Source organism: Gymnoscopelus microlampas (genome assembly GCF_963454915.1).
Source record: "Gymnoscopelus microlampas genome assembly, chromosome: 12".
Taxonomy (NCBI): Eukaryota; Metazoa; Chordata; class Actinopteri; order Myctophiformes; family Myctophidae; genus Gymnoscopelus; species Gymnoscopelus microlampas.
This window is the reverse complement of record NC_139949.1, coordinates 8,163,054-8,190,603: the sequence shown is the minus strand read 5'-3', so window position 1 is coordinate 8,190,603 and position 27,550 is coordinate 8,163,054. Positions and strand designations below refer to the sequence as shown.

At 40.7% G+C, this 27,550-nt stretch overlaps 2 protein-coding genes across 3 annotated transcripts in view; one reads left to right on the top strand and one right to left on the bottom strand.

Annotated features, from left to right (window-relative positions):
- ttc3 (tetratricopeptide repeat domain 3) overlaps positions 1-16,858 on the bottom strand; it is a 58,419-nt gene extending 41,561 nt beyond the window's left edge. The window contains exons 1-9 of the mRNA XM_084074471.1: positions 16,751-16,858; positions 13,124-13,240; positions 11,074-11,116; positions 9,289-9,448; positions 6,211-6,292; positions 5,207-5,260; positions 4,687-4,816; positions 2,086-2,171; positions 1,424-1,518 (exon numbers count right to left, since the gene is read on the bottom strand). Coding sequence (XP_083930597.1) covers positions 1,424-1,518; positions 2,086-2,171; positions 4,687-4,816; positions 5,207-5,260; positions 6,211-6,292; positions 9,289-9,448; positions 11,074-11,116; positions 13,124-13,225 — 752 coding nt within the window. The 5' untranslated portion in view covers positions 13,226-13,240; positions 16,751-16,858. The remainder of the gene's footprint in view (positions 1-1,423; positions 1,519-2,085; positions 2,172-4,686; positions 4,817-5,206; positions 5,261-6,210; positions 6,293-9,288; positions 9,449-11,073; positions 11,117-13,123; positions 13,241-16,750) is intronic.
- Positions 16,859-22,411: 5,553 nt separating this feature from the next.
- Positions 22,412-26,907, top strand: LOC311056893 (G2/mitotic-specific cyclin-B2-like). Of its 2 annotated transcripts, none has more exons than XM_084073737.1 (8): positions 22,412-22,544; positions 23,402-23,515; positions 23,645-23,932; positions 24,023-24,181; positions 24,385-24,621; positions 25,190-25,330; positions 25,695-25,805; positions 26,187-26,907. In XM_084073737.1, exons 1-8 carry the CDS (start codon positions 22,515-22,517, stop codon positions 26,295-26,297), a joined length of 1,191 nt encoding a protein of 396 aa, XP_083929863.1. In that variant the 5' UTR covers positions 22,412-22,514; the 3' UTR covers positions 26,298-26,907. The 2 variants fall into 2 exon arrangements, with proteins under 2 accessions (XP_083929863.1, XP_083929862.1); XM_084073736.1 differs by having other exon boundaries at positions 23,639-23,932.
- Positions 26,908-27,550: the final 643 nt, after the last annotated feature.

Below are 27,550 nucleotides of genomic sequence, written 5' to 3'. Positions count from 1 at the left end.
ACATATGAATGGCTAGCATGTCCAATGCGCTTCAATGCAACCTCTGGGGGTTCTGGGGGCTTGACATAAGAAACACTGCCGTAGTGTGGGATTGTAAGATCGCTAAATGTTCCGACCCGGTATAGGAATAGGGACACTAGGGTTCAGAATCAGCTATATTGTCACATCAGAGGTTTACAGAAAGAAAGAAAAAAATCACACCCAGTGTGAAGTGGGCGGTGTGTGGTCATCACAACATGACTCACTTTAAAAAAAGGACAAATTACTTTTTTTAAAGTCCATACTGCTATTCATAGGGCTGCACATGTGTCATGTGTTTCGCTAGCCAATCACAGTCCTGAATTTGCAAAGTCAGCCAATCACATTACAGTTAGTGGTGATGACACTAGCTGTAATGTGATTGGCTGATATGAAAAAAGTATCGATTTGCATTAACAATGGAAGGGTTAGGGGGTACACAATTGTTTTGGTCGGTGTCCAAAACTCACTTAGAGGGGGCGGCTACACCGCCCCAAAAAAGTGGGTGAAATTTGTTTTTTCCACAGAAAAAAAGAAAGGGAAGAAGAAGGGGGAGGGGCAAGGGGGAAAATTATCTTCATATTTACACATAGTATATGAGATAAGATATGAAGGTGCGTGAGCATAGCAGCTTTATATCTCATCTCAGGTAATACGTGTCAATATGTAGATCTTTTGTTGATTTTCTGGTCATGTGTTCAGACAGATAACAGGATCTGAGGATCTGATCTGATCTTCAACAGAGCCCTGCCCTCACTGACGGTGAAAATGGAGAAGCTATCAGTAACTGTGCTTCCGTGTTGAGTTTGTTGGAAAAACAGAATGTTAATGTGATACGGACGGTCACATTTTCATGGTGCAGCCGTGTTTCAACTAGAAAGCCGGGCTCAATAGATAACGCATATGTCTGCCAGGAGGCATGACCTAATACAGTGGTTCTCAACCTGTGGGTCGGGACCCACAGGTATTCTTCTTTTGGGGGGGGGGGGGTGGTTCCCAGATGACAGTGACGTGACAATTTAAGTACTTTTAAGACCTTTTTAATACTTCAAAAATAAATAAAAAAAGAACGTTACTGCATCAATTGGCCAAAAAGAAAATAAGAGGCTTTTTTTTTTTTAAATAGCAGATCGACAAGCTCACAACGCCTCACAAAGGGAGCCGTTGTGAGCTTGTAGGTCTGCTATTTGCACAACATCTATCTATGGAACCGAGTCAAACTAAATGTAACGCCTCAACTCCTACAATTCCTAGTGCTTTTCATGATAGGGGGGGTCCCAAGTTCAAATATGATTATTTTGGTGGGTCCCCAGTTCAAATATTATTATTTGAGGGGGATTATTTTGGTCCCCGGACCACTGGTTGAAAACCACTGATTTAGAGAATGACACAGTTTGAGACTCACTGATATCTGATGGCTTTGGAGTAACACTTCACTGCAGACTCATAGTTCTTCTCCATGAAGTGCTCGTTCCCTTTAATCCTCATCGCATCACTCTTCTGAGGAACACAACGAGAAAAAAAAACACCATTTACTCTCAAGAGGGGAAGGAGTGTCAGAAATGGCTCTATGCACAGCAGCAGCCATATTGGAAAGAAATTGGGCCTCTTCCATACTTCCTGCACAGGTGTTATCAATGATACTAATGAAGGCTCTGTTCCATTCTGGTCAAACAGAGTTAGGGTGCTGACATTGTTCATGTTGGCTCACTTGGAAACACTCTGTTACACCAGTGGGTCTCGAAGTGTGGTTCCAAATGGCCCCTTACGGGTGTGTTAACTCTGAGTGTACAAATGGAACCAAATGTGTTCACTCTGAGAGTGTACAAATGGAACCAAATGGACCTGTAAGGGTCCATTTGGTTCCATTTGTACACTCTCAGAGTTATGGGGGTCCACTGTGTTACACTAAATGGAACAGAGCCTTAATTAGTATCATTGGTAAAACCTGTGAAGGAAGTAAGGAAGAGGCCGAATTTCTTTCCAATATGTCTGCTGTACATAGAGCCTATTGTTTTCAAAAATGGTCTCTTTTCAGGTGAAATGTCAGACAGTGTGTCAGCTGACCTCAACAGCCCATTTGTTTGGGGTGGCTTTCAGGGACACCATGGTCACTTCTTTGTTCTCTCCCATGGCCAGGACATACTGAGCATCTGAAACAAGAGACAGGACACCATTAATTACTTTTTTGTGGTAACATTTGTTATAATGAACAACCAAAATCACTGCTAGGCCCGTCACAATTATTACATAAATCACAATTATTTGAGATAGTCGCAATTCTTTTGCATAAACGTCAGATATATTTCCATTCATACGTTCCAAAAAAAATGCAGAAATAGCCAATCTACAAGCTTAAACCGTGTCACAACGTTTTTCAAATATTTTGAAAGTATAAAAATATGTTTGTTTTGGCCATAGTACATTATTTTTTATTATTCATAGCGGTCATTGTCAGACATTTCTTTGTATATTTCGGTTATACGCCATATCTGTCCTGTGCAATTTCTGTTTACAAAGCCTAAATAACAGAAATGTCATTTTAATTCATAAGTTCAATGCCAAAAACATTATGAAATCTTTAATCGCAATTAAAAGTCAAGATGCCACTATCGTGACAACCTTAATCCCTGCAATAAAAATAAATAAAAAAAACAGATAGATAAAATGCACAGGTTATATGCATACACCAGGAATTAACTTTGAACACTTTTTTTGCGATGAACATAAACACACGATATTGTCAAGAATTAAGCCAGCAGAAGTGGTTCTGGTATTCCACAAAGCAGCGGATGCTCTGGAAAGGGAGCAGTGCAGTAAGACTGCAGGTGTTGTGGTCAAAACGGTGGCGTGCAATCTAGTGCACGAGTAAACACAGCTGCTACTGTGTTAGCTTGGTTATCTGACATACAACACACGTTGCTACCTTGCTTGACTGAATCTGACTGAAGCGGAACATATTCTTTTGGGAATAACCCCAAAATATACAGTATCGTCAACTAGTCTTGCATTACCAGACAATCTGAGATCTCTACATACAATATAATTTACATCTGGGGATTTCTAAACTCAAGGTAAACTACCTTGTCACCCCGCTAACAAACCCATGGCCGCTGATTTAGAAACCAGTCCGGGCACTCAGGGATTGACACTAAGGTCTCAGAGGTACTTGCCCGTCTGGCAACTACAGGTCATGTTCTACTTGCCCAAAAAGTAAATTGTCCATTATAAAATGATAGGCAAAATGTGCGCTTGTAGAACAAATTATTAATGTTAAACCAATCGATAACTGCCGAGTGGCACCAGTCACTTTGAAAAAACAGAATGAGTGCAACTGCTAGTTTTAAAAAGGTAGCATTGTTCTTCATAAATAGCCAGTAATGTTTAATGAAGGCGGAATGCACTTGCCCGTCGGGCAACCTGGAAACAACCTCCACTTGCCCTAACGTTTTATTTAATTGCCACGGGCAGTCGGGCAACCGTCAGTGTCAACCCCTGCACTGTCACTGCCCCAATATAAAAGGACCTACAGACTTTTGGATTGGTTCAGCAAAATGCAGACTTGCCGATTTTCTTTTTACTCTCTAATTGTTTGCAGCCAGTTTTAACAATGAAAGCTGGGAGATTGTTTTCAGTCTCTTCTGAAACATGTGCTTAGAGACTGACTTGTGAAACTGGTATCACCTGAATCTGTTTATCTTTCATTGAGTGAAGATTACGTCGGTCACGATCATGACATTGTAGTTAACCATTAATTGTCATTCAAATAATTGCGATTCATGCTTTAATACTTTTTGGCATTGGACATTGGAACGTATACATAGAAATTACATTTCTGTTTGCCTTTTAGGCTTTGTAAACAAAACTTGCACAGGGGCGGTATGACAAATAACTTAAATACACAAAAGAAATGACAAACATTCAAAATAAATATAGTGGACATAGCCGATCTACAAGCTCACAACGTTGAGAGCTTGTAGCATGTCCAGCATATGGCATGGCTTTCTACACAGAGAGGGCGATGCTTTCAACGTGAAATGGTGCATTCAAGTTCATGAGAGTTTGGAAAAGGCAATTTCTCTTCAATGCTGCCTTCGGGTACATCCATGCAGTAGTGGAAAGTAAATAAGTACATTTACTCAAATACTGTACTTTTACTCCACTAAAATGATTTGAAAACTTTGGTTACTAGTTACTTTGTATATATATATATATATAAATGATTATAATATAAAACACACATTAAGCTCTTTAGCCCTATTTTATGCAAAGGCCATTTGAAAATAGCCGATCTACAAGCTTGTAGATCTGCTATTTTCAAACATTTTAGTACTTTTACTCTTGGTACTTTAAGTATATTTTGATGCCAATACTTTTGTACTTTTACTCAAGTAACATATTGAACATAGGCCTTTTACTTGTAGCAGAGTACTTCTACATTGCGGTATTGATACTTTCTCTTAAGTCAAAAAAGTCAGTACCACTGCCACCACTGCATCCCTGGAAATGGTGCATTTGCATGTCTTTCTCCATAGAAATGCTGCATTTGTGATCTGAAGAGGCCACTTTTTACAGACGGGTATAAAAAAAGGGCAGGGGCTGAAGCCTCCTTTGATGTCTTATGTGTGTGTGCACGTGAAGAGTGGAACAACGCAAGCTGGGCCTTACATTCAGTGAAGAGGTGTTGTAGAATAGCGAAGCACAGCTGCTTGTGGCCCAGCTCCTGGACGCGTTTAACGAGGTCTTCGTCGGCGCGCTCCAGCCAGCGCAGAGCGTCGTCCAGGACCTCTGGAGCATTCTGCAGAGAAACACTTCCATCAGCTAAACCATTGGTTCTCAAGGAGGGGTCCCCAGCTAAATGTGTTAATGCAGCATCACAATAATTTTAACCACTTTAACCTTTTATACTTTGGCTATTCAAAAATAGCAGATATACAAGCTCATAGGGCGGCACTTGCGGAAGTTGTCAGTATTTAAAACAATTAAAAAAAATAGCCTATCCATAAGCTCACGCATTGTGACGCATTGTGAACGTGTAGATGGGCTATTTTCGAAAAGCAGAAAAAGAAAATCGGGGCTTAAATGTTTAAACTGTTCCACATTTTTCTGGGAACCCCCTGGAACCCCTTCAAGGACTGCTGGGGGTCCCCGGTCCCCACTTTGAGAACCGGTAAGAGAACCAACTTACCAAGTTGAACTTGTTGCTTATGAAGAGCGCATGCCTGGTTTGGTCCATGTTGTACTGCAACACAAAACACTTTGATGAGCATTTCACTGCAGAACATTATGTTCATGGCAACAGGCAGACATTAAGGACGGACAGTGTAGCATCATGTGAACTCATATTACATTCTGGTGAGTTTTGAGCTTTTACTGCACTACTTTAAATTGTTCTCGTTTTATCACTTTTAATACAGTTGCAATCCAGGATGTCCACACATTTTGTTGCCCTCTCTGATGGTGAGAGGTAATGCACATTAGGGCTGTGCAAAAAAACTAAAGAAGAAAGGCTACTGTATCGATAACAGCATGACACAGTTTTGGAAAGAAAAACAACACCTATGGTGTCACATAACACAAACAGCTCATGTGTGAGACTCATTGCAACATTGTTGTTTGTCACAAAAGACTAAAAATACAAGTGACAACATAAAAGCCATTTTAAGTTTAAAAAATAAAATATTTTAATTGATCTCAGTGGGACTGAAATGTAAGTTGTTTACTGAAGTAGTTTATAAGTAGTAAAAAACTACTTAATTCCTATCAATTACACAAGGTTTTTAGTTTTTGTCACAGTCTCCTTTGTGTCTCCTACCGGATACATTAGCATCTTTATTATTATCATCAAAGTATTGGCTCAGAAATGCAACAAAAACAAAACAATCTCTGTGGATTCAATGCTTCATGGGTTGTGTAATTGATAGAAAATAAGTAATTTTTTGGGTGAACTACTCCTTGAAGTTGATGTACAGTAAATTCTGTAGGACATGGTCATTATTCAAAGTCAACGTATATTATGATGCATATCATATCCTCTGTATTGTGAATGGTATTATGCAATGGCCGTATCCTGCTGTCCAGTCGCATGTCAATGTTTTTAAATCTAACAACTCACAATTATTGCAAATATTCCCAACTAAACAAACTAAAAACAAGTTGGGTGTTCAGGACGACATGTGAATGAAGACTTACGCATCCCTTCTCCAGCGCTGTCAGGATTGATTCCAAGGTTTCGATCTTGTACAGGCGCTTCACAGTGAGGTCATTCTTATGACTAGAAGAGACATACAAAACACAATCAAGTTCTTTTCAACCATTCTGAGCGGTGGCAATGACACTGACCTCCTAAAGAATATATTTTAATATCATATTAAAATTGGCTAATGGGAAAGCTGGCCGGCGGACCACCACGGCCCGTCACTATGACTCAGAAGCATAAGGCTGTCACGTGCCCATATATGGGCATATACTGATCACTGATGACATCAGGCATCTCCATATATATATATATATATATATGCATAAAAGGGACAAGGACTGACAGATACAGAGATCTCCATATATGGGCATACCGGTTGGATCGGCGGTACGACGTAGGTGTGAGGGCTGCGTAGCGGCCCGAACCTCTACTGGTATAAACGTGCTCTAAGGCAGTGGCTCTCAAACTTTTTCATGTCAAGGACCCCTAAAATGATATGTATTTGGCGATCAAGCCAACGATGGGGGAGATTAGCTATCCACAGACGGACGGACAGGGGGTAAAACATACTCTCGCGCCATGCCTTTCGGCCTGGCGGAGACAATAAAAAATCTAAAGTAAAGGAAAAGACCATTACTGCAACAAAAGTAGTCAACAAACTATACTATAAAACATTGGCCACATTGTCAAATAATATAAGAAAGAGGCAAACATGTTGAAAATATCCGATCTACAAGCTTACAACGCCTCTCAACGTGAGGCGTTGTGAGCTTGTAGATCGGATATTTTCACAATATTGACTTGTGGAACGGAGTCAAACAAAATGGGGGGGTCCCCAGTTCAAATATGATTATTTGGGGGGGGGGGGGGGGTAGCCACTGCCCTAATCGGACCGAAATGATCTGAAATTACTACATTACCATAATGCAGCCTAAACGTGCGTTGCACGGGGCGGTCCTGCCATTACGTTAGTTACTGGAGTTGCTGTGGAGCTACACCAGAAGACACACAAGGCCACAACAAAAAACATCTACAATGGACTAACGGAGCAGCAATAATAACATTTACCGCACGAACGTGCATTGTTGACAAAGTGATTGCACTGTTGCACAGCCGCTGCAGGCATGACAACCACGTTAGCGTTAGCTACATGCCAACTATCACAGCGCCCTGTCCGTCGTCGCTGCGACTGACTGTGATGGCTACAGCCATAGATATATAAACACTACAGCAAGCTCTCTGATATGCCATTGTCTGGAAACTGCTCTTAGCGTGACACGACCAATGAGAGTGAGCGCTTTCGTTGTTGCTAAGATACGGTGCATGGCACACGGCGTCTCTGCCCCATAGCTTGTAGATCTCTCACACATGATTGGCGTAGGCTGCGTTGCCAGGTCTGACTTTTTGTATAAGCAATGGTCGGCGGATTTTTTGGCCCTTTTGGTGTCGTTCGCATAGTGCGCACGGCAGCGCTTGTTTCGCGCACGTCAGCGCGACGTGGCAACGGACGTGGCAACGTGAAAGGGTGGTCACTGTTTCGCAGATGATGATTGGCTGGTGAGATTGACCACCTGGAAGTAAATTGCGAGCAGTCACTTTATGACACTTTATGATTATTAGAAAAGGAGGCACATGTGAAGGTTGAAAATTAAGTGGAATTAGTTATATACTTTTGCATGAGCGATTTTTGTAGCAAGTTGGGAGTAAAATGGAGCAGTGCTTTGGCCGTGAGTTGTTCCTTAGTGGTTGAGGTTCCAAAGGCGCACGGCTCTCTGATTGTATTGTTGGGATAGATAGATGTTGGGCTATGTTGCGCCCTCTGTCATGTCATTTTCGTGGTGGATTGTCTACTTTCCTTTTTGTCTAATAAAAATATTGAAACAGAACCCCGACACATGTATCGGTCCGTTTGGTTCCAGTACAGTACACTCTCTGAGTTAAGTAAGCACTGAGGATTTTACAGTGTAGATTGACTTTATTGTCACATCACGTTTACAGGTTTACAGGTTTAATGAAGTGAGTGAAATACATTTTTGCGGGGACCCCAATATACACTGTACAATCGTCTGTGTTAATTTAACTCGTGTGTATAACTGGCCCCAAAGGGTCCATTTGGTTCCATTTGAACACGCTCACAGTTACAGACCCGTAAGGGTCCATTTGGAACCCTGTTGGCCCCCGGACCCGACGTTGAGAATGAGTGATCTAAACCAAATTGTCTAAGTGGCCAGTAAGTTTATAGGCGAGTCTGAACTCAACCTGTATAATGAATTGCATTTGTATAGCGCTTTTTCAAGTGCTCAAAGCATTTTACAAAGGTTCATTCATTCATACATACAAGGGGGGGGGGGGGCATTAGGGAGTTCTATACTCCTTACAGCTGCAACATGAGGCCAGTTCTAGCTCTCAAGACTGTTTCCCATGCTTTACACTGTGAATTGCAGCGTTGTCACTCCGGCAGCAGGTTTAAAAACTTTTTTTTTTTTTTTTAAGAATGTTGTGAGGGAGTATGTGTGTTTGACAAAAAGCACCCGTTTTGTTTTTGGGCTTTTATGCCTTTAATGATAGGACAACAGTAGACTGACAGGAAATGGGGAGAGAGATGGGGAGTGGCGCGCTGTCAGGCTGGCATTGCAGCCTACGGTGCCTGGACCTCACCGCGGCGACCCACGGCACCGGAGCGGCGGCCGTTTGTTCGGCCGAAAAGCGCAGATCGACCAGCCGAAAAAAAAGTTGCCTTTTTTTGGGCGGGGGGGTCCTTTTCCTCATATGTCCAAAACAGTTACGTTTCAGGATTAAAATTCAAAAACAGCAGAAATAGCAGATCTACGAGCTCAAATCGCGTCGGTTCGCGCCGCACTTCCGAGCTTCTGGATCTTCTGGTATGATCAATTAGGGCATTATGATTTACGAAAAAACACAAAAAGTTAGAATATGGAGATAAGAGGTTTCTGCTCGACAGCGACGATATCAAAGTGAGGGGATCCTGGAAACGAAAGTTTGAGAATCACCATTCTAAACCACATCACCCAGAGCTCAATTCAACTCACAGTATATCCCACAGGACTTACTTTGAGTCTATGAAGCCTACTTGCACTGCCCAGCGGGTCGTATTGTTGGTCTCTTGGCGCTGGAGCAGAATGGGATACCAGAACGTACAGACTTTCATCAGCTGGCCGGCCTCCTTCTTCACCGTGAGAGGGATGTCGTTCCACCGGTCGTATATCTTTTCTGCAGAGAAATACACAAATACATAAAAGATTATTGTTCACACCCCAAAACTAGGCCAATGGGAAAACAACAAATTGGCTACAATCACTGGCATCGTCCGATTAAAACCAGGAACGCATCTGTGTTTTATTTTATACTTTGGCTATTCAAAAATAGCAGATCTACAAGCTCATAGCGCGGCACTCGGTGCCGCGCTATGAGCTTGTAGATCTGCTATTTTTGAGAAACCGTGAAAATTTGTGACCACAAACTTTTTTTTAACTAAAATATTTGCTTCTGGGGCGGGGGGGTCCCTGGAACAAAATATTTTGAGATGGGGGTCCGCGGCAAAAATACATATCATTTTGGGTGGTCCTTGACATGAAAAGGTTTGAGAACCACTGATTATAGCAACATTACGTTTTTTCAAAAAACTGTTAGGATTTAGAAGACATTTGTAGAACCCCCCAGAAGCAAAGATTTGAGTTACAAATGTTTACTTTATAAAATATATATATTCAAAGATTTGCACACATTTTCATGATTTTTAAAAAAATAGCCAAAGAAATCTAAAATGACAGGGATGCGTTCCCGGATTGAATGGTTTAAAACATCATTGTCAAAAAAAAATGTCTGTATTTGGCTTATATCTGTCTATGTACTCCATCTACTATTTCTATTCATCCATCTGTAGCTTCAAATTGACAACCGGACCTGACAGACCTTTTCACACTTTTCTAAAGTTGATTTCCTGTTGCAGTGTTTCCTGATCAGTAGCTGACAGGAAATGATTAAAGGACAGCATTTACAGTATATAGCACGTTTTAGTCTTTCTGACTACTTACTGGTAAATGTGCTTTGCAATATTACTTCACATTCACCCACACGGCAATGGATGGTGGAACACCATTACCCATTACACAATTGCTCATCGGAAGCAGTTAGCGGTGTCAATGTCTTGCTCAAGGACACTTGAGGAGCCAGGGATCGAACCGGGAACCTTCCGACTCCTATACGGCCGCTATCCCTCCAGGGCTACTTCCCCCCCCCCCCTCCCCCCAAATAAACTTGGGACACAAAGTGTTCCCAAGTGACTTAATTCCACTAATAAAGTCAACATGTCAGTAGTTTCAGGTAGACTGTACACCGGTTTAAGATGGGGAAAAAAATCCTTCCAGTTAAATCTAGGACAGTGGTTCTCAAAGTGTGGTGCAGGGACCCTCAGGGTTCCTTGAGGGAGCACCAAATGGACCCTTACAGGACTGTAATGGATTTTTTTAGGGTTTAAAAAAATGTGGTTCCATTTGTACACTCAAGAGTTATGGGGTCCTTGGAAATTAATTGTTTTTGAGAACCACCAATGTAGGAATAAATAAAAATGTATAATTGTTAAAGCACAGCTACTATTTAGTAAAATAATAATGTAGTACAGTAATAGTATAAAACAGTAGTGCAACATCAACTAAAGCATTCAAAACATTACTATTAATGAAATATCATGTGATACATTACATTACTTGGCATCAGACTGACATACTCGCCGATACCAACATTTAAGGCAGTATCGGCAGATTTTCCGGTGCTGGTATCGGTATCAGAACAACTCCAGTACTTACAATAACACTCAAATGAAGTGAATCCCTTACCTGAAGGATTAATGGTCACAACTGGCCGCTCACCACCATAAATCTGAAACGAGAGAGACAGTGATGATTATCAAGGAATATATTATCATCGCTGTTGTTGACAGTGTCGGGCAGAAACCTTGTATGTCCAACAGCACAGTTACTGTTGGACCCAATCCATTCAATGTAGTTTTTAGTCACATTACAATTGAATGTCGTTTGCACTAGGATGAGTCAGACATCAAGTATAGGAAAATGGAAAAATATTTAAGAATATATTATTGTAAAAAAGGAATGCACAGCATCACTGTTCACTTGGTCCAGGTCAGTCAGGGTTCTCGCTCTTTTCGAGAAATCAATTTCCATGACTTTTCCAGGACATTTTAAGCGACACCTATGAACAAGTCCTTATCATTATGTACAGTTCATAACACTGTGCATTGTAACATATTCTGTTCTAGGTATATTATGGTTCCGTTTGGACTCGGATTTCAGAATGGGATAACTAGTGATGACCTCACTTCCTATACTTCATTACCTTATGTTATGCTTTAAATCAGTGTTAGGCAACGGGCGGTCCATGTTGCCAGATTATGTGAGAGAAACAAGCAACCAGGTCTAGGAAAACCAGCCCAAAAGAAGCGACTATGGGCCACACGAGCACTTTAACATATACATCAGCTATTTGAAAATAGCAGATCTACAAGCTCACAACGCGTCGCGATGCGACGCGTTGTGAGCTTGTAGATCTGCTATTTTCAAATAAAACCTCAGGCCCGGCAAATCATTGTGTTACTAATTTAACAATATCCGACAGTCCCCCATAATAGGCTAATGGTTCTCAATGTGGGGTGCGGGACCCCCAGGGGGTCCTTGCGGGATCCAGGGGGTCCCAAGCTAAAATTATTAATAGTTGGGAACCTCAGTTGGTCTGTAATTCTGAGTGTCTACAAAGGGAACCGGATGAAAGGTCCGTTTGGTTCCGTTTGTATACTCTCAGAGTTATGGGGGTCCTTGAAATTAAAACATCTTGAGTACTAGGGGTGTGCCGATACACTAATTTCACCAAACGATACGATACGATATTTGGCTCACAACTTCGATACGATTTCGATACGATACGATACGCACTTTTTTTATTATGAAAATATATGGAGGAGAAAAAAAGAAAATGCAAAAAAATAATTCTGTTTTTGCATTATTCAGACATGCAAACTTGTAGCTTTTCAGCTACAATAGCCGTTTTGAATCCAAATAGTATGACACCTGACCCGAAAAAAAAACATGTTGTCACTCTTTTCACTTCGGGGACGTTTGCATGCCTAATTATTATGATTGTAAAAAAAAAAAAAAAAAAAAAAAAAAAAAATTTTTTTTTTCAAAAACGATATTTTTTTCCCCCAAAACGATACATATCGTCGCGAAAACGTATCGCGATATATCGCGGGACGATATATCGGCACACCCCTATTGAGTACCCCCAACCTGAAGAATGCTTTTATCCATGATGACAGTCAATTACAGGCAGCTGTTTCATACCGGTTTTCTCCATGTCTAAGAACTGACCTTGGGCTCCTATTTTATGAAAGAGCTTGTTAATCTCCGTTTGAAAGGGAGTATGACTAGTGTCTGCCTCCAGATTAAGATTTGGAAGAAGAAAAAAAACTTTTAAATGAACTAAATGTCCTCTAAGTGCAGCATTGAAGGATGTGACGTACACAAAATGATTACCCAAGCATTTCTATCTGCACCTGTAACATTTGATTACACACACACAGTTCTATCCGTCTGAAGTTATGCTTTGGGCTGTCACGATTACAAACTTTAAAGGGAAAACACTTTCAAACTGGATCAGATTTCTAGTACAATCATTGAGGCCCTGTCCCCCCCCACACACACACACACACACACACACACACACACACACACACACACACACACACACACACACACACACACACACACACACAGTCTTTGAACGTAGCTCTTTCTGTGTGTTTGGGCCTTTCATCCACACACACACATGCATTTTGTTCCTTGAAAACGGACGTTAAGCATCCAAAAAACTTACCGAGTTCACTCGTTGTCTGAGCTCATCCGAGTCTGGGTATTCGGGCTCGGAGTCCGAGTCTGACTGCATTTTTTCGGAAATAACGAACATAGTCACGGACATATCTCCAACATTAGGCTGTGGGAAAGAAGGAGAGTTTCTGGATTATTGGGGGGGGAGAGTGTGTATGCCCAAGACCCGTCCCATATAGACAGACAGACAGACAAGAGATATAGATCGGTACTTTTACGTTACTGGAGTATTTCCAATTGTCTATACTTTTACTTCTACTCCACTACATCTCAGAGGCAAATATTGTACTTTTACTCCACTACAATTACTTGAAAACTTTAGTTACTAGTTACTTTGCAGATATAAATTATTATATTATAAAACGTACATTAACCACTTTAGCCCTATTTTATACATGGGGTATTTGAAAATAGCCAATCTGCTATTTTCAACTTTTTTTTTACTTTTGGTAGTTTAAGTAAATTTTGATACCAATACTTTTGTACTTTTAATACTCAAATGCATTTCAGTACTCTTTCCACCACTGACAAATAGAGAGATAGATAGAAGAAGTAATCAGAATCACATATTGTCACATCACAAGTTTACAAGTCTAAGTGTGTGTGTGTGTGTGTGTGTGTGTGTGTGTGTGTGTGTGTGTGTGTGTGTGTGTGTGTGTGTGTGTGTGTGTGTGTGTGTGTCTATTTACATGCAGATTTCACACTGATCATGGGTGGTGCAGTGTGTTTTGCCTTCAGATCATATCATGCTAAGATCATGGGTGAGGCAGTTTTTGCCTGTAGATGTTATGTTACGTCAGAAAGCTCTGCCCTAAATATAGCGTGTGTGTCAAAGTACCTGTCTGAGCTCTGCAGGAGTGCATGTATAAATACTAATTAAAAACAATCCCTTTTTCTTTTCAACAAAGACACGCCAGTCAAGGGGAAAAATATGTATTATGAGAGTTGGGAGCACAACCTGCTGAAAACACAAGTGTTACTGTATGATAGGATCAATGAATGTTGAGGAACTATACATTCAAGGCACATTGGTTATTTTTGAAGAAGAGATTTGGTGCAGACTAGAACAGAGCCCTGTGGGACACCGGTCGTCAACTACCGGTATATAATTATTAAAGTGGTTACTTTAACGGTTAAAGAAGCAATGTGCTGGTATTGCAGGTAAAACGCATCAAGTTAAAGGGATATTTCACTTTAAAAAAAACGTTTGGTCATTTTATCGTCTACTCAGGCCTTTGTGAGCCCCCCAGACAGTTTTTAAGTTGCTCGATTCAGTATTTAGATATTTGATATTAATTTTATCAGACACGCCCCCTTCCTATACAAACCCATTGTAACTTAAAACTCCATTTTAACCACGATGGACTCATCAAAAACACCCGTCCTTGCTGGTTCTGGTGACTCATACCGCCCCCTAATACGCGAGGGGGCCGTGTTTTTTCAATTACTTTTTTATATATATATTTTTTTTTAAATAAATAAATATATACAATAAAAAAAAAAAATAAAAAAAAAGTCATCAGAAAAACACGGCCCCCTCACGCATTAGGAGGGCAGGGTGAGTCACCAGAACCGAGGACGGGTGTTTTCGATGAATCTAACATGGTTAAAATGGAGTTTGAAGTTACAATGGGTTTGTATAGGAAGGGGGCGTGTCTGATAAAATGAATATCAAATATCGAAATACTGAATCGAGCAACTTAAAAACTGTCTGGGGGGCTCACAAAGGCCTGAGTAGATGATAAAATGAGCAAAAGTTTTTTTGAAAGTGAAATATCCCTTTAAGTAAAAAAAAGAAAGCTTTGCATAACACATGGATTTCACCCACTTCTTTAGTGCGATGTGACAACACAGTTGATCCTGAACAGTTAAAAGTGCGTTATGACCTTAAAATGAATGTCATCATGACCGGTGGTGGAAAGTAACTAAGTACATGTACTCAAGTGCGCTTTAGAGGTATTTGTACTTTACTTGAGTAATTCCAAATTCGAATACTTTTACTTCTACTCCACTACATCTCGGAGGCAAATATTGTACTTTTACTCCACTACATTAATTGAAAACTTTAGTTACTTTGTACATTTTCATTATTATTACAAAACATACATTACTCACCTCAGCCCATATACATTTCGGCCACTTGAAAATAGCTGATCTACAAGCTCACAATGCGACGCATTGTGAGCTTGTAGATCTGCTATTTTCAAAAGATTTGTATACATTTGAAAACTTGAAATGGTACATTCTGCATAAGTATTTTTACTTTTGGTAATTTAAGGACATTTTGATGCCAATACTTTTGTACTTTTACACAAGTAAATTTTGAATTCCTGACTTTTTACTTTATACTCTGTAATAGAGTATTTCTACATTGCGGTGATTGATACTTTTACTTAAGTAAAACATGCGAGTGCTTTTTCCACCACTGATCATGACAGAGTTAGCAACACTGTCTGATGAAAGATTTGTCATAAGTTACTGATTCACACTGAATGCTTAAAATAACACAGAGGTCACTGTTTTTTGCACAACATCCACGGATGTGTGTGACCGCAGAGAAACCTGTGGAATACTGTCAAGTTGTTCGTTGCTGGATGGATTTCTAGCAACGAAACAGCATTCCATAAGGTCCCCGATTCCTGCGTAACACCAGTGATGGAAAGTAACTAAGTACTTCCATGCACTGTTGTTCACATGTCTTACTAAATAAAGTACATCAATCAATCACATGTACTCAAGTACAATTGTGAGGACTTTAGTGGAGCATTTCCAAGTGTCTGTACTTTTTCTCCATTACATCTCAGAGGCTAATATCGTGCTTTTTACTTAACTACTAATTATTTGAAAACTTTAGTTACTAGTTACTTTGTAGATTGTGATATTATTACCAAACATACATTAAACAAGCTCATGCGAGACATTGTGAGCTTGCAGATCTGCAATTTTAAATAGATGTTTGTACATTTGAAAACTTGTGAAATGGGACATTCTGTACTTTTCCTTACTTTGGGTACTTGGAAGTACATTTTTGATACCAACACTTTTGTACTTTTACTCAAGTCCACTTAGAATTCCGGACTTTGACTTGTAACAGAGTCTTTCTACAAAGCAGTATTGATACTTTTATCTAAGCAAAACATTAGAGTAGTTCTTCCAAACCACCGAAAAATAACACAGAGGTCACTGTTTTCGCACAAGCACCGCGGATATGTGTGACCATGGAGAAAACTGTGGAATGCTGTCAAGTCGCTGGATGGGGTTCTGCATTCGATAAGGTCACCGATTCCTGCGTAACACCACCACCACATCTGTGAGTGGGTGGTGTGTTATGTGCTCGTGGCGTCTTTTCTAGTAACACATGATCATAGAACGTGCTAGTTTGTTAGCCGTTGACGTTAGCTCAGCGTATTAAACAGGCACAATCACACTAAACACACACTAAAAACATCCAAACCAACCAAACTGAACAACAATCTGTTTTTTTTTCCTCTCTCGAACTTTTACCCACAACGACAACAACAAAGACCGGAAGTGCGCGGCGCGACACGGCAAACACACTCAAGCACAAGCATTTACAACTTCGTTTTGTCATGTAAAATATAAAGATATACTTTACAAATAGATGCTGTGAATGTTTTTTGGTTGTTTAGATGTTACTCGCCTCGTCGGCTACCAGCCGTCCACCTCATTGTACGCTTACAGAAATGGAGTGCAGAATGCGGAAGTGTATTTGTGTGTCTGGGACAAAAAGTCGTTTCTACGGAGGCCCCGGTGGGACACACTCCGCATCAGTTCAAATTAGTTTTTTATTACTTTAAAACGTTGCGAATAGGCTCTATGCACAGCAGCCATATTGTGAAGAAATTCTCAGGTGTTGCCAATGATACTAATGAAGGCTCTGTTGCATTCTTGGTCAAACAGAGTCAGGGTGCTGATATTGTGCATGTTGGCTCACTGGAAACACTCTGCTTCACCAGTGGGTCTAAAATTGGGGTCCAGGGACCCTCATATGAGGGAACCATATGGTTCCTTGAAAGGGTTCCAAATGTGTAACTCTGAGAGTGTACAAATGGTCCATTTGGTTCCATTTGTACACTCTCAGAGTTACATTTGTACACTCTCAGAGTTATTGGGGTCGTGGAAATGAAAAGGTCTGAGAACTACAGTGTGCTACACTAAATGGAACAGAGCCTTCCCTTCATTAGTATCATTGGTAACACCTGTGAAGGAAGGAAGTGATAATATGGCTGCTGTGCATAGAGCCTATTCAAATCGATTCAACGCAGCTTTATTGGCACGAGAAAACATATAATACGTTGCCAAAGCAAGTGTCAAAGTATGATAAAAACAAGAATGACAAGTCATAATATAGCCGCATGCGGCAGGCTTTTTTGGCCCCAATCTTGTCAACAACACAACATTTAACTATAAAGAAATGAAGATGACAAAAGACAGCTAATGGTTGTCAGGTGATGGACAATTAACACGTTGCAGAATGAATGAAAGATGCAATCAGAGTGATGCACAGCGAACCACACAGTAGCCTATAGGCAAAATAATAATAGTATTCAAATAGTAGCTTTAAGGCTACTAATCATTTATAGAGTTCTCAACGGGCCTGAAAATGAAGGCTCGGCCCTAACTGGGCCCGACTGGGCCGGCCCGGGGCTCGGCCCGAACTCGACTATTGCCATCATGTTAGGCCCAAAACCCGAAAAAAAAGAAAAGAAGATTTTCGATTTTTTGTTTTATTAAATATTTTTAATATTATTATTCTGTTCTGAATATATATTTATCTATTATGAAGATGGAGCTGACGGCAGCGGACATTAACTTACACTGTGCTTACACTGTGCTGATTTAAATGAAGTTAAATCCTTATCTTGCTCACGCACCTCTGTGCAATGAGATGCATCGTCTGCATTTCTCTGCCTCTCTCGACCGAGTCTTTGTCTCCCCCCTCCCCCCCCCTGACTGTTTGAGACCGACTCGAGACTGTTGTTAACCTATTAGCTTAAGTTTACACGCGTTGGGTGAACACTTTTATAATACTGAACTAAACGCGGGTGGATTACATTGTATTGTGAAAATCAGAAAGCACCGTTTCTGCCACTTGTGTAACTTAACACAACACGACGGCATAGAGCACGCCGGTCAGTTATCGTAACTCACAAAAACACATTGAACAGCATGTTATACCTTCAAATTAAAACCATCTGAAAACGACACATGTGTAGTGTACTGCGTGTATGCACGTTCTCGCGCGTGGCTTGCTATATATGGAAAACTCGCTCCTGCGTTCTTCAATTGATTTCTGAACGAACCTGACCACTGAATGTACACTATTGTTGAAGGCTGGTGTACTGTAGACCGAAATTGCCGTGGGTTTTTGTATTAAAAGGGCCCTTGATATGGATGCATCATGCGGTAGGCAGTAGCCCTGAAACATGAATGTGAACCATGGCTACATATGCGGCAAGGGATTACAAGAACGCTCGTGCCCAAACACACTCGCCCGGGTCTAATCCGGCGGCCTCTGTCCGCGAAATGAATGGGGGTGAGTGTGTTTTGGGGCGAGTGTTCTGTTTACCTCGCCCAGAATCGCTTTTTTTTTACTCTCTCTCACATGGTTAATACATTTGATTTTGGGATGTACAATACATGAAAATTACGGGATTAATAACGCAACTTGCGTCGAGAACTAATGGAGAGTGGACATTACCGCGTTTGGCTAAAAACAGTTAGTAACATCATACAAGCATACAAGCTAACTATTAGCCAAATTCGGCTAGCGCTCAGACGAATCCACTGAGAGAGGCGTGTCTAGTCCCATAGCTTGGGAGGACGAGGGCGCCCATTGGCTTAAACGACAGCCAATCACGCAAAAAAAGTGTTGCAAACATGAATACATGTCGGAAATCTGTTAGGTCAGAGTCAGACTGAATATAGAGCCACTATGCTTTTCAGCATGCGGCTAAAAAAAACAGTTGAAAATGGGGAAAGTATAAACAGGTGGAGGGGGTACAGCATTGTGTAAACAGAGCTACTGTATGGCACATTGTTCTATTATCACACTGTATTTATTAGTCAGAAGTTACTACTATTGTTATCGTTATACATTTATGTATTTGTTTTCATTAACTGATCTGACCTGATCAATCTTTTATACCAAAATATTTATCTTGGTATAAGAAAGGCTCCTCACTGGCTGGTGCATCCGTAGGATGCAATAGGGGAGGCATGCGTTAATCCGACAGACCTTTTCTCCGACTATGTGGCATCCGCGTGCGGTTAGGGTTAGGGTAACGTACTGCACCCATGCAATAGCAGTGGCAAGACACAGAAATGTGTGTGAGGAGGAAATAATTGGCATAATGACTAAAGTGGGTAAAAAGCACAAAAAACTAACTAACCCTGTTTCAGTTTTGTTTATTTTCAGCATTTTTGGACGAAGAATATATATCTGTGTATGTACAACAGTGCAATTAAGAACAAGAACACATTGACATAGTAGTGTCCAAGATGCTGAAAAGGGGGACCTTATCAGTGGACAACCGTATTACAATTATGATAATTGAATTATCTGGAGCTCTCCAAACACTACTTTAAACCAGAAGAGTGTTGTATTAGCCTACCTACCTGGGTTCCATCTTGGAGGCAAAACTCTCCGGTGATAAGATGGCAGAAAGAGTCATCAAAAAGGTCAATCAAAGAACACGTTTTCTGTATAGGATCAACTCTCTAGTCAGTACGAATACCCTGAAGATTCTCGCAGGGGCCCTCATCCAAGGTTATTTCGACTATGCATGCTTCTCATAGTATCACAACACCACTAAGGCCTTAAAAACAAGGCTCCAAAACAAACTGGTAAGGCTACTTATTGGCCTCAGTCATACAACCCATCTAACCCCTGCTCATTTTGCTAGGGTTGGATGGCTCAGGGTTGAGGACAGAGTACAGCAACTTGCGATGGGCCTGGTCTACAAGATTCGACACAACATTGGGATTCCCCTGTATTTGTCAAAATATTTCCAAAACGTAAATGAAGTCCACGATCATAACACCAGAGGCAGCTCCACTGATCATGTTCAACCCAGATTTGGCACAAACAAGGGAGGGTATGAACTATTTCTCATGCTATACAACAAAAATGTGGAATGCCCTACCCAAAGGAGTATAGGAGTGTAAAACCCTACTCACTTTCAAAACTGCCCTAAAGAATCACCTTTAGGAGGCTGCAATTCCAAACTAGCCCCTGTCAAAGTCTTAACCTACCCCCCCCCCCCCCCCCTGCCCTCCTCCTAAAACTGTCTATTGTACATATTTCTTGTTTTTCATACCAGTAACCTGTAAGCTGATTGTATGACGTTCTGCATAGTAGTGTATATTTGTATGTCTTCTTAAATGTCATCATGATTTGAGTGCACAGGATCTCATTTTAAATAAGCCAAGTGCTTTTATGAGCGAACCAGTTTAAAGGACTTTGTATTGTGAATTGTACTTCCATGTACTGTTTCCATGTCTTTCCATATAAAGTATTCAATCAATCAATCAATCAATCAATCAATCAATCAATCAATCAGTATTGCATAAAATGATGCTCTATCTAATTCAGAACTAGGCTGGTTACAATATTGGACAAACAGTCCTTAACACAATATAAACACACGGCCTCTACAATTTTACTTGAGTAAAAGTACAAAAGTATTCACATTAAAATATACTTACAACACCAAGTAGCCTACTATACATATTTGTTTTGTCTTCAGCATTCTTGCTGAATGTATTTTAGCAAATCCTTTACTAAGATCAAAAGTAGGTCACACACATCACAACCATTTAAACACAGGTACTGTACTCAAAAGCACACACACACACACACACACACACACACACACACACACACACACACACACACACACACACACACACACACACACACACACACACACACACACACACACACACCGGGAAGGACAAAAGCTGTAAGAGGTAGCGATGGCTGTTAGTAGTGTGTGTGTGTGTGTGTGTGTGTGTGTGTGTGTGTGTGTGTGTGTGTGTGTGTGTGTGTGTGTGTGTGTGTGTGTGTGTGTGTGTGTGTGTGTGTGTGTGTGTGTGAGTGTGGTGGCTCTCCTGCGTGGCAGAGATAAGGGCTGAGCCTGAACTTAGTCAGCCCAGCTTTACTCTAGAACAGAAAGATAAAAAAGATAGAAAGTTTGCGCTCTAAACTCAAGGCTTACTAGGGCTGAAAGGCCAGCATGAAAGTCTATAAACAAGAAAATAGGCTTGCACACTGTCAAATGAACATTGAGGCCCTTTGGATGCAAAAATATAGTCTTTTAGTTAAAGCACAAAAAGTGACACGGTGAAAATAAAGTGACATAGTGGATGTTTTGGTCCTCATCCATAGTGGATGTTTCGGTCCTTCAAAATCAACACTGATTTCAGGTTGCCCATGTTGGCTTATAAGTACAGTAGGCAGTAGTGCCATCAATCAGCCACATACCACTGTTGAGGCCCAAGGGCCTGCAAGAAAATGAACTCACCAGACATACAGTATATATACCACTGTTTCTCATGTGTCGAGAGTAAATATCTGTTTCCTACGTTGAAAAAAATGTAAATGTAAAAATGTAGATTTCAAAAGATTTTAAATAGTTTCAACAAAAAAAATAACGTTTTATCAATCAAAAACAATTCCAACATTTTCAAAAGTATTTCATGAATAAAATTAAAATAATTCAATAAAAATAAATCTCCATAAATAAATTAAATAAAGTTTGGGAACCACTGGTATATATACAACCTAAACAGCAAACAAACGTGGAATCAATCCAATATAAGTCATGTTTCAACTTTACAACATACAAGCAGAATACATTGCAACAATATAACTTCAGAAGTTTAGTAAAAAATTGGTGTATTGTATATCTGCAATTAAGTTAAATACCTAAATACAATATGTTTAATATAGGCCTATGAAAGTTAATATCAATGTATTATCAATTCATATTTGATGTTTAAACTTTAAACCTACAGCAGGCTGTTGTTTGCACAATATTGTTCAATAAAGTTAAACGCCTAACCGTTGAAGGAGACTGTGTCGTCTACGTCACGACGCAGGGCAACGTAGCCCTGCGTCGTGACGTCATGACCGATCGTTTCCCCCTCGCAGCCAATGAGCGGCACCCGTTCCGCGGGCCGTTGGCCAATCAGAGGAGACGGAGCGCTTTATGAAACGGGCACAGCTGCCTCAGTAGGTACTCGTGGTCCAACAGAGAAGGTCCAACCGAACAAACACACCGCTGCAGACTAATAGTCCAACTGAACCTAAAGCACGGTTAATTCTGTCTTTTAACTCTTTTATTCGGTCAAACAACATGTCCTCGATGGAATTCAGCAGCACCGCGGTGAGTAAAAATAATTATACATGTTAAATGATTGAGCAAGAGTTTTGCTTGTTGTCGTGCCGTTAGCCGTTAGCATGCTGTGTTTGGGTTCGTTAGGTGAACAACACTGCAGCTAAAAAAAACACTTCATTCGGTTTCTAACGTTAGAACGGTCTCTATTAGCGTTGAATCTTAATTAAAACGCGTTTAATTCTGTTTTTTTTTTTACGTTTCCACCATGTTAGAACTCCACTGTTCAACCGTTAACATGCTGGGTTCATTAGCATACCAGTTACATGTTAAACCGTATGGTGCCTCATTGTCTTCCAACTACTAACAACTCGACGCTTTGTTACCTCAGTGGTGTAAAGTAACTACATTTACTTAAGCACAATTTTTAGGTATGTTTTACTTTACTAGAGTACTCTGTACTAATACTTATACTCTACTACATCTCAGAGCCAAATATTGTACCTTTACTCCACTATTATTTGAAGACCTGAGTTCCTTTTTAATGATTACAAAACATTCATTAACCACTTCAGCCCTTTATACATTTCGGCCATTTGAAAGTTGCTGATCCAAGCTCACAATGCACCACATTGTGAACTTCAAGATCTGCTATTTCTAAATGTTTGTTTTATAATTAATTTGTTAACTTGTACTTTACACTTTTGGTACATAGCACATTTTGATACCAATACTTTTGTTGTTTTTCCACCACTGCTTGAATATCTCTACTGGTCGGCAAATTATTTCACGTTGTATTTTGGTTGCCGTTTGTTCATATTTTTCTGGTGGTTCAACGGCTTTTAAACTTATTTTTAATTAAAGCTGCCTATCAAAGTTCACTAACTTGTTTCTTTATGTTTGAACAGTGGAGGAACCTAGACAACCCTGCACTCATGGGGAAGGCTGTCATCGCTGGGCCAAAGAGACCTGCACTGGGAGAGCTGTCCAACTTTAACAGCAAGGTGGCTACAAACACCAAGGTAATTAAAAGAACGATTCTCAACCACTCCAAACTTAAAGACCCTGATTTAATTTTTTAATCATCTCTGACACATTAACACTGTAAAAACAAATGACCTAACTGAGTTTTTATTTTTTTCTAGTCTCAGAAGACCGGAGCAGCCAAACCTTTGGCCAAAACCGCTTTGACCCAGAAAGCCAAAGTAGCCGTCGTCAATCCATCGAAGGCGGTCCGAGTTGAGGCACCCCTTAAAGTTGCTCCCGCCACTCTTCCAGAAGAACCAGCAGACATTTCCATGAAGGAGGAAGAGGAGCTGTGTCAGGCCTTCTCGGACACACTCCTCGCGGTAGAGGACATCGACGCAGAGGACTCGGACATGCCCCAGCTATGTTCTGAATATGTTAAAGACATCTACGCATATCTGATGGATCTGGAGGTACGTGATGCCAGAGGCCACGTTTTCTTTTTTTAGTATGATGACACCTGGTGTCTTGCAGCAGTGTAATGAAACATTTTATTTGTACAGGTACAGCAGGCTGTGCGACCCGGGTACTTGAACGGCTACGACATAACACCACGCATGCGAGCGCTTCTCATCGACTGGCTGATCCAGGTTCACTCCCGATTCCAGCTGCTGCAGGAGACTCTCTATCTCACGGTTGCCATCTTGGACCGTTTTCTGCAGGCAAGGGCACATTTTGTTTGCAATTTCATCTGCTCTGGTGGTCTATTTTTTTTAACCCTTAAGACCTGAGGCAATTCTTTTTTTAATTCTAAATTCTAGTTTTTTTTTAAAAGATTTTTCAAAAATAGCCAAAGAAATCTTAAAGTGACACAGATGCGTTCCAGGTCTTAATGGGTTAATAAGTAAGTTCTGCTGTATTACAGATTCAGCCAGTTTCTAGGAAGAAGCTCCAGCTCGTTGGGGTCACCGCCATGCTGCTGGCCTCAAAGTACGAGGAGATGTACGCCCCAGAGGTCCAGGACTTTGCATACATCACGGACAACGCCTTCACAACCATTCAGATCAGAGAGATGGAGCAGGTGGTGCTGAGGTGCCTCAACTTTGAGCTGGGGCGCCCCCTGCCCTTGCACTTCCTCAGGAGGGCTTCCAAGGCTGCAAGCGTGAGTCTCACATTGTTCACTAACATAAAATGGAAGGTGTAGTGATCATGCATATAGTGACTTTGCACTAAGGCTTTGTCCAGACTGCAGGCAGATCAGATTTGTGTAGCTCACCTCTGATCTTTAGGACTGAGCAACTGACTGTAAGCACTGTTTGCATGCGTTTGGCTTTGTATATTCAGAAATCACCCAAAATGGCAGAGCTACACATCGTGATGCAACATTTGAGCTTGCAGATCGGCCATTTTCGCGGCTTTACAAATCAGGTTTCAGTCATCAGACTGATGCAAATTTATTAATAGATTTGAATCTCATTACACTACCTAGGGCTGTGATTCATATCTGATTAGCAACAATCAGATTCCATGGGGGGTTTTGCTGTTCAGACTTGATAGAACAAATCAAATTTCCAATCTAGTTGGGATAGGCCAATAAATCAGCTTTGTGCTGACAGTGTGAACACAGCCTAAAAGAACATACTGTGGTGACTGTTATAAAGGATGCAGAGTATTGGTCATGTATGTTATGTGTAAGTAGGCTTTTCAATGGTGTTGTTTTGTTGTTCCAGTCTACTGTGGAGAGGCACACGCTGGCCAAGTATCTCATGGAATTAACACTCCTTGACTACGATATGGTCCACTACCGGCCCTCTGAGATTGCTGCTGCTTCCCTCTACCTCTCCCAGCTGCTGCTTGAAGGCCTACCATGGGTGAGTTCAGTTGTCTATGTCTAGAATCAAGTCCCCCAGGGCTTTTTGTAGTGTCTTGTTACTCTACTTCAGACTTGTCAATGATCACACAAAAATGCAGGGGACTGGCTATTTAAGCTTAGGGCTGGCCAAAACGTAAACGTAGCAATCATGTAGGTTAATTGAGACAAATTTGAGTCTGCTTAACCCCTGTATGCTTTGTTGTACAATGGTGCCATGGATCTACAAGCTTTTTCATCTTAATCAAGGCAAATGTTTGCTATAATTTGAAGTTGGATGACCCAGCCCGTGGCTTAGTGGTACAGATGGCTAGCATGACATTTTCTCAGGCTCTAAAGTTGTGTTTTGTCTTCATCTGTTGCAGAATCCTACACAGGAGCACTACGCCAAATACGACGAGGCTCACCTCAAGCCCATCTTGCAACGCATTGCCAAGAATGTAGTTGTCATCAACGAGGGCAAAACTAAGTTCCAAGTGAGTTGGCATGGAGTGTTTACATGGCTCAGTTGTTCAAGATTTTCCTGTGGGCCCTGATCCAGACGAGGTTGAGAAGTGTTTGTGGCCAACCCACCTGACCATTGAACATGGCAGCGTTTCGGCTGCAGTGTTAAGTGGTCAGGTGGGATTGTGCCGCATGCATTTTTCAGAACTGTTTATATTGTGTTCTGGCTTGAATGTTATACTTTCATTTATTGCTATCACAATGTAGACTTCAAAGCAAAATGAATACTTAATTAGTATACAAAATCTTTGTGTTTTGCCATATTTGGGGGCCCGCTTGCAGTATCCTCACGTCCCACAGGTTGAGAATCAGTGAAATGGATGAATACTCAGCTAACCTTTCCTCTCCAATAGGCCGTCAAGAGCAAATATTCGGGGAGCAAGCTAATGAAGATCGCCCTACTGCCTCAACTGCAGTCATCTACCATCCAGACCCTGGCTGCTCCCCTGATGGAAAATCTCTGAGGTTGAATACAGATTTTTTTTTTTGGTCCATTACTTGCACCTTATACTGTGACCAAATAATGTGTTTGTATGTTTTTCTTTCTTAAGCCTTCCTTACAGTTTCAGTTTTGTTTAGTGAGGTGTAACGATGTTCCATTTCGGCAGCAGTTTTGATCCCGATTTTAGTTCTTTTAATCTCCATTGGAGAACTGAGCTTAGGGCGTGTGTTTTAATCAAATGTGTTTGCTTGTTAATGCTGTTATTGGCCTCTCTTTTTGCTGCCTAGTAGTTTAATCAATCTGGGCTGTTTCAGTTTATGTTTTTTTTAAAAGTCATTTTAAATGTTTTGAATTGGGACAAGCACCACCTGCATTGATTTTAATCGTAAGGCTGTTGCCAGAGATGCATTTTAATCACTAGGCAACTGTTGCCCGGGACACTCAGACAATGTAAGAAGGCCTCATTATTCTGTAAATATCCATCTAATTCCCCTCCTGTGAAGGGTCCACAATATATTTTACTGTGTAGTTTTATTCAGGAATATTTTGTATGAAAGTTGTTGTTGGATATGCATGCCTTTTAGTGTTTCATCAGTGACACTTGTTTTTAATGTCTGAAGTACAATGTACCCATATTTTATGATTTGTGAATAAATGGCAAATACCAAACTTTTCAATCTCTTTTTCTAGAAAAGGTATATGTTCAAGATCCCTTCAGAACCCTAAAACGGCTTAACTGTAGCTTATGTGTGTGGAAGAAATTATCTCATTACTTGTTTGAACCTGAATTATTGGTCTTAAATTGGAACCAGGTCTTATCTACTTATTCAACCTGCTCGTAATCTCCAACCGGTTTACTTATGTATGTTTCTGATGGAAATGTGCCTTGGTAACAATGCACTGTTGAGGTGTGTGTATAATATACACCAGATTTTGTGCACACCCAGTTCCCAAGGCAGATTTTTATACCCAGTTTGACCACTTTCTACCTAGTGTGATTTAGGAATCTTTTCCCCACAAATATTTACAAGCTCACATTTTGACATGTGAGCTTGAAGATTAGCTGTTTGTGCATACAGGTAGGTGTACGTTGGGAACAAACCCTCTGGAGCAGACGTACTCAAACTTGTGTTATAGACCACTGGTTCTCAACATTGGGTATGTGGCCCACAAGGTGTTAAGAAAATGTACCCTTACCGTCTAACTCAGAGTTTGGTTCCATTTGAGCACTCTCCGAGGTAATTTAACTGACTGAGATGAGAGGAATGAAATGGC

Coding starts and splice junctions, on each gene's coding strand:
- LOC311056893 (XM_084073736.1), top strand. CDS start 22,515: ATGTCCTCGATGGAATTCAGCAGCACCGCG. Junction 24,622..25,189: donor GGGCTTCCAAGGCTGCAAGC/GTGAGTCTCACA, acceptor TTGTTGTTCCAG/TCTACTGTGGAGAGGCACAC. Junction 25,331..25,694: donor TGCTTGAAGGCCTACCATGG/GTGAGTTCAGTT, acceptor CATCTGTTGCAG/AATCCTACACAGGAGCACTA.